Consider the following 7614-nt stretch of genomic DNA (forward strand, 5'->3'; position numbering starts at 1 on the left):
TATATTCACTATCTCCATCAATTAATGTCCTGGTGTCAGCTACATTCACCATCTCCATAGTGAGGGGTAACTTATAATAATGTCATGCATATGCCACTAGTCTAAGTTACTATCTTCATAGTGCGAAAAGTAACATATTAGTAGTGTCATAGATGGCTTCATTTATTAGCTTGTAAACTCATTCTTTCTCGGGGGCGTTATGTTACAGTAACATACTCCCTCCGTCCCAAAATATAAGAACGTTTTTGACACTAACATTTTTATATTTTGGGACGGAGAGATATATTACTCTAAACACCTCTCTCCTCATTAACCATATGCCACATAAGCAAAATTATTTTGGAGCTTGTTATGTTACTACCTAAGTTACTCACATGCATGTGTCCCAACTCGCAAAGGACGACACCTATCTTCTCAGCATCCATAATCACAGATGGGAATCGCAACACACAGTTGGGCGACGAGGATGCCGAGCGACTAGATGCTCGTCCACAGCAGCTCCCTTATCCTTTCTCTACCCATAGCTTGTGCGTCCAAGGAAAGGAGCTCATGGAGGAGAAGAAGAGGGCGGCCGAGCAAAATAAGGAGCTGAATAGCCTGCAAGATGTTGGACGGCTGTGATTGCCGAACCAATCGTTAAAATGTGTTCCGCCCGCGTCGGCGCATCACTTGTGTGAAATTTTGCGGATCTCAAAGCGGCATGTTCATTTCATAAGAGGCTAACACATAAAAGAACTCAACCATTAGCAATCTCATCCAAGCCTCCCTGAATCCTGGTGAAAGCAAGCAACTCAACTTTGATTAGTCAGACCCAGATAAAAAGAAACACACAAAATGGGACATAAGCAGAAATTTGACGCGGAATTCTCCCCGCCAGATGCAACATGGAAAATCAATCACAAGAAACTGTGAAAATACGAACACACGGAGTGCAAGCAAGCAAGATCAACTGAAAGGTACTGATTAATACAAGCAAATCTCATGTCTTCATGTCAGTTGGCCAATGGACTGCGTTCGATAATAAGACGGGTTTGAGCAAAATAAGTGATTAATTCCTACAAGTCCACTTCACAGCTGACCACTGCATCCTACATAAAGGGTAAATTTCTGTGTGCATCGCATCAAAACAAGCCACTTCTGCATCTCAGCCACCAAAACGTAACTCCGGTGCCTGCAGGGCAATTATGACATCAGTCAAACAAATTTTCATACTTGGAAAAGCCATCAAACTTATATCTGCGACTTTGTATGACTCAAGCAATTAACATTAGTCAAAGTTGAATCATGACAGCATTATTAAACGAAACCAACATCACAAACAGAGGCTAGAATATCAGTTATTGGGTTTAGCTGATACTAATAGAGGTCATAATATCAGTGGGCATACGAGGGGTTCATGCAGTAGGAAATCAGAAACATCTCACAGGCATTCTTATTAACAATGCACAAAAAGCTAGCTAGTCACTATGGATGAACCTAATCAAATTCATGCAGTAGAAGTGTCGAGTAAGGGATCATGCATCTCTTATTGACAGATAGACTTCCTTCGGTCCAAAATAGATGGTCTTCTTTTTAAACTTTGCGCAGCATTAAAAACAACACTTTGATTACTATTAATGATAATATGTTAGTAAAAGTGCAATTCGTGATGAAAGCAGTTATCATGTTGAATCTAGTCATGCCATTTTGATCATGTGTTTAAAATAAAGTGTTAAACATCTACTGTCATCAAATTGAAGAACAAAACTGCCAGAAAGCATAGCTGCATATATAGTTTGGAGTTTGGACCAAACAATGGCCAATTACATGTTGCAAGTTAGACTGACAATGAGAGATATGCTGAGATAATTTTTAAGCAAACGGCCTAAAACTATACTAATTGTCCATAAAACTGTAATAACTTTTACTGCAAGCAAAAAGATGAATAGTAGTACAACAATTCACGAAGGCATGCTCTTCAAAAATTGTCACAATTATTAGTCCAAAATAATCAGCAATGTGAAATGGCATAGCTATAAACCGATATAAATAAAGGAAGAATGGAACAAATGCTCAGGTATCATCAGTTAGCAGTCACTTAACAGGGGAAAATGTATAAATTACACTGCGACCTGATAGATCCATAACCGCAAAAAATAAAATAAAAAATCCATGACGCACGAAAGAGGATGTATTTTATTCTGCTACCACCTAACATGACAACATTATGATCTATGATTGAGTAGGAAAAAACTTCTGCGCAAATGGGGGAAGGGTTTTGAGTCATCAGTCATATAGGGAGCTAGAGGAGAAGAACCTACATTAGCAGAGGGAACTTGGAGAGTACCAAGGAGGTGGCAAACTGAAAGAAAGGCAGCTTGATAGAAGGGAAATGCAAGCGAAAGAACACCTCCAGTAGAGTTGTTTAAAGCATCAGCAGAGAAAAGAGAATGTAGGTGGGTGATGGCATGAGGAAGAGAATAAAGAGATACTGAGGAAGGGATTAGAAAGCAGTGTCTGGAGATAAGAAACAAGATGTAGCCAGCCATGAAGGAAGCATGGCCGGAGGTGGCCAGCTGGGCAACAGTTAAGAAAAGGATTGTTCAGACCCTCTCTTGCGATTCGATATTTGTGGAATGGATTGTAGAGAAAAATTCAGAGCCCTCACTTGCAATTTAGTACTTGGGGAATGGCAGTACAATGGAAAGAAGTACTTTTTTTTTTAAAGAACAGTTCACATACCTCGACATAAATTCAGAAGATAAGCTTGCCTGCTCAACCAGTACATCATACTAGCACATCTTGATCAGCTACATGGCACCACCAATGCCTGCTTCGGTAATCATGAAAAGTCAAACAACCAATAACATTCAAATGGAAAGCTAAATAGATACAAGGTGGAATCAACAAGATATTTGGATAACTCACAACTGTAATTTGGGGGAAATAACTCAGTTCTGACACGACACTAGGAATAGATAAAGAAAATAACACAGCCTGTCAAATTTCAATATTACAAAACAGTACATTATGATTAATATTGTGAAAATGAAGGACACACACACTCAGGCTAATAGCTGATCAGAATAGACATGTTATCCAGAATTAATAAAATTGTTATACGCCATACCAAAAACAGTAAAATATGCTCATACCAATAAATCATAGCAACCAACGTGATCCTGACTATAAAAGAAGAGATTATCTTTAAATATATTTAGCCTGAGAAATGAAATGAAAACATTTTTTGCGGTTCATTGGTACAAATGGATTTGCCACTCGCAGCAGGAATCTCCAACAAGAGATGAGATTAAAAATTATGCATTCATTTACAACAAATTCATCATTACCAATTCAAGAATATAAGCCCCAATAACAGTATCAAATGAACAAATATAACTAGATTTAAAAGTCCAGAAATACTTATTGAGCACTATTTGACATTTCAGTTGGTTCAAGCTATGTTTTCATGCAGTTGTTTTCAACATAAGAAAAAACTATAACACAGAACTAATGCTACCAGTATTCAATTCCTGAATATGTCAACAGGCAGCAATAGTGAAATCTAGTTCAGTAATTACAGGGGGAAAAATCCAGTCTTCGTGTTCATCATATTACTGAATAGATATTCATATAATAAACTGATAAAGACAGTTCGCTATCTCTGACTTGAACCACATAGTTCAACAAATACCAATACGTGATAACGTGAAATTGCATGCTACATATTTGTTGACAAACAACATAATGATGAACTGGTGACATCACAAGCATAAAGGACACTAGCAGATTAGCAACCAGTAACATATGTGAATCCAGACCAGAACCATCAAATAAATCTACCACACAAGCATCAGAATAGAAGCACTACATAACAAATCCGCCATATGTTGAACAGGTCATCAAGCAGCAAAAGAAACACTTAATATGACACTACTTAAAATTGTTAGCTTAATTAACAAATGGATGTGTAAGGCCATCAACCAATTACTGAAAATAGACATGATTTTGTTATGACCAGAATCTGATGGCATGCTATTACCTGCAGCATAGACACTTTCAAATGGATAACAGACAATAGCGTTGTTGCTTTCAGGAAGTTTACTGAACTGCAATGACTCAAGGTGGACCATGAAGATACCGGCAACTGTACGCAAGAAAGCCACATTATTTTCCTCAGCGTAAGCTAGCATCGATATGTAGCTTGTCTTATCTGAAGACAGGGGAAGTAGCTTGTCCAGTTCAAAAGTTTGTCCCAGCACCCATGAAACAACACCATCACTGTTGATATTCCTCTTCCATGACTCAGCCCTGAATTCTGACAGGGAGAGTATGCCCAAACTGCAACCCTCTGCTCGCATAACCATCAAGAACTGACCTTTGGCAAACATATTTGCTGGCACCTGTATCACAGCTAGAATCTGGCTATGCAAATCAACTTCAAGAATTACACTTATATCATCCCCAGGGAGCAGCCAGTAAATGGAATGCCCGACCAGCAGCAGCGCGAAGCACCGCCCCGTCCATCGGGGTACTGTTCATGTCGAACCCCAGGGGAGCGGCAATGCGGTGCTGGTCGCCGGTGACGGGGTCCCACACCAGGACCTGGTTCCGCAACGAGTGGGAGATGAGCACGAGGCCGTGGCGGCAGCTGAGGAGACGGAAGCGGCAGCCGGCGTCGTGGAGATGCACGGAGAAGCGGTCGGCGGGAACAAGATCGGGGGCCTCCATGGCAGGCGTGTAGGAGATACCTCGCAGGTCGTTGCGGAAGAAACCGAGGAGGGGAGGGCTGCGGCGGTGGTGTCGACGGTAGCGGCGGAGGAAGCCGCGGTTGGAGACGAGGCGGAGCCAGCGCTTGCAGACGGCGGAGGCGCGGGGGAGAGAGGACGGCTGCGGCGGGAGGCGGAGGAGGATCTCGGGGAGCAGATCCTCGTCTTCCAGCGGCGAGCGGGGGCGGTGGTGGAGGGTGGCCGACATCTCGCCGTCCTGCGTGCTCATTGGGGCGGCGGCGGCGGCGGCGGAGTCTAGGGTGGGGTGCAGCCGCAATGGGGAAAGTTTTTTTTTAGAGCAAAGCAAAGCTTTATTACTTAACTGAGCTTAGGCATATCGCCTATTACAGAGGCGCCCACTTGGGCAGGTACATCCGAGTCCCATTCCATGTACTGGTTGGGATCACAACTACGGCCAATTGTGGCAAGATCGTGGGCTATAGAATTCGTCGTGCGTCTACACACGGTGATTGCAACCTTGGCAAACCAAAGCTTGAGCTGGTACTTCGTATCCTCAATGATAGCAGCGTATGCGGAGGAATCAACTCTTTGCAAATCCAAGGCTTCAGCTAGGAGTTGGGAGTCCGTCTCCAGTTCAAGCCGAATGATGCCGAGGTCCGCAGCCGTGGTGACCGCATGATGGCAAACATCTCCACGACGAAGGCATCCGTGACGTGTTCCTGCCTGCCAGCCTTGGCGCACACCAGACGTCCATCCTTCGTTCTCACCGCCACGCCCCAGCCTGCATGGAATTCTCCCGGCACAAAAGATCCGTCAACGTTGATCTTGTACTCTACATGCACAGGAGGCCGCCACTTGTCCGGCTACGGCTTCACCGCGGGCTGTCGGAAGATCTCCCAGTATTCAAGTGCATTGGCCCTCGTTTGCCTCGCAATCACCTCCGCTGTGAGTAGCATCAGGCCCTGTCGCAGCTTGTTTCTATTGGCCCACCACAGCCACCAGAAGGTGAGTATATGGAGGCGCTTTTTCTCATCTAAACCCCACAAGAATTCGAGCATTGCATGCACGGACCCTATACTCTCCAGGTGCGCTCGTTCTCCCTCGAGTGTGAGCTCACGCCACACGCATTTCACTGATTTGCACTTGAGGAAAAGGTGTGCTCCGTCCTCAGCCGCCCGCGCACAGAAAAGACATTTGGTATCCGTGATCGGGATCCCTCTCCGTGCCACATTTGTACGTAGAGCTAGGGATTCGTGTTTCAATCTCCAAGTGAACATCTGAATATTTCGAGGACACGACAACTTCCAAATCCTTTTCCACGAATCGTCCTTGATCTCATTCAAGTTCCCCGGGTTGGTTGAACTCCGTTCTCCCTCGTTCGCTCAAGCTGAGCCTGTAGCTTGTAAGCACTCTTAACGGAGTGTAATCCCCTTGTGTCATAATGCCAAGCGATAAAATCCTGGACACCCTCCCTCAACGGAATCTGCATGATCTGATTTGCATCCTCTATCCAGAAGGTGTCCCGTACGAGCTGCTCATCCCAGTTGCCGGTGGCCGGATCAATAAGATCGCTAACCCACTCCAGTAGGCATTGTCCACGCGGTGTAATCACACCACGAGACCATGGGCGCGGTAACCACGGGTCACTCCATATTTTAACCCCGGTTCCATCACCTATTCTCTAGATATATCCCTCCCGAAAGAGGTCAAGACCATGCAGCAAGCTCCTCCAAGAGTATGAAATGCCCTCAACAGGCCTTGCATCCAGCAGAGAACCGTTCGGGAAGTAACGGGCTTTCAGAATACGTGCACATGGGGAATCTGGTGATTGAATGAGCCTCCAAATATGCCTCGACAACATAGCCAAATTGAATCCATGCATATCACAGAATCCAAGACCCCCCTGCGCCTTGGGTAAAATGAGCTTCTTCCAACTTATCCAGTGGGTGGTGTTCTCTTTGTCTTGCTGGCTCTACCAATAATTGCCTATGAGAGAACTGAGCTCCTCGCAAAAGGACTTAGTGAGATAAAAACACGACATAGCAAATGTTGGAATGGCCTGTGCTACTGTGGTGACTAAGGCTTCCTTTCCGGGTTTTGCTATTAATTTTTCTTTCCACCCATAGACTCTGCCCGCCATGGCCCCTTTTACGAAAGTGAACGCCTTCTTTCTCGACTTACTAACATGCACCGGCAACCCCAAATACCTATCATTCCAATTTTCACTTTGGATCCGGAGGGCGTCCTTCACAGCAGTTCTAGCCTCTCCCCCCGTGTTCGGGCTAAACATAACTGCCGATTTCTCCAAGTTAATACACTGTCCGGAGCAGTTCTCGTAAAGATCCAAGATATCTCTCAGAGCTTGGGCTTCATCTTGTTTAGCCTTAAGTAGAAGCATAGAATCATCGGCGAACAGTAGATGGGAGACGACCGGTGAAGTCCGGCAAAGTTTAACTCCGCTCACTGTGCCTGCAGTTTCGGCGTCATGTAGCAGCGATGAAAGCCCTTCGGCGCAAATGACGAACAAATATGGTGATATTGGGTCTCCTTGCCGGAAACCTCGGGATGGGGAAAACTGGGCCGTTAAACTACCATTGATTTTGATCTGGTATTTGACAGTACTGACACAGTTCATGACTAGATCGATCCAGCGTGATCCAAACCCAACTTTTACAAGCATGGCCCTCAAGAAGTTCCACTCGACGCGGTCGTAGGCTTTACTCATGTCCGCCTTCACAGCAACTATACCTTCTTTTCCTGTCCTCTTGTTCATCAGGAAGTGTGACATCTCATATGCAATAAGAACGTTGTCAGTAATCAGCCTCCCCGGCACAAAGGCACTTTGGTTGTCCGAAATAATTTCTGGGAGTACCAACTTGAGCCGATTCGAAATGACCTTAGACAC

General features: G+C 44.7%; 1 protein-coding gene across 1 annotated transcript; it reads right to left on the minus strand.

Annotated features, from left to right (window-relative positions):
• Positions 1–877: 877 nt before the first annotated feature.
• Positions 878–5125, minus strand: LOC123133447 (uncharacterized). Its single transcript, XM_044552937.1, has 3 exons — positions 4022–5125; positions 2722–2809; positions 878–1171 (listed from the first exon to the last, which is right to left on the minus strand). Exon 1 carries the CDS (start codon positions 4975–4977, stop codon positions 4438–4440), a length of 540 nt encoding a protein of 179 aa, XP_044408872.1. The 5' UTR covers positions 4978–5125; the 3' UTR covers positions 878–1171; positions 2722–2809; positions 4022–4437.
• Between the last annotated feature and the right edge of the window lie 2489 nt (positions 5126–7614).

The sequence above is a fragment of the Triticum aestivum genome, chromosome 6B (genome assembly GCF_018294505.1).
Source record: "Triticum aestivum cultivar Chinese Spring chromosome 6B, IWGSC CS RefSeq v2.1, whole genome shotgun sequence".
Taxonomy (NCBI): domain Eukaryota; kingdom Viridiplantae; phylum Streptophyta; class Magnoliopsida; order Poales; family Poaceae; genus Triticum; species Triticum aestivum.

Coding starts and splice junctions, on each gene's coding strand:
- LOC123133447 (XM_044552937.1), bottom strand. CDS start 4,977: ATGAGCACGCAGGACGGCGAGATGTCGGCCACCCTCCACCACCGCCCC.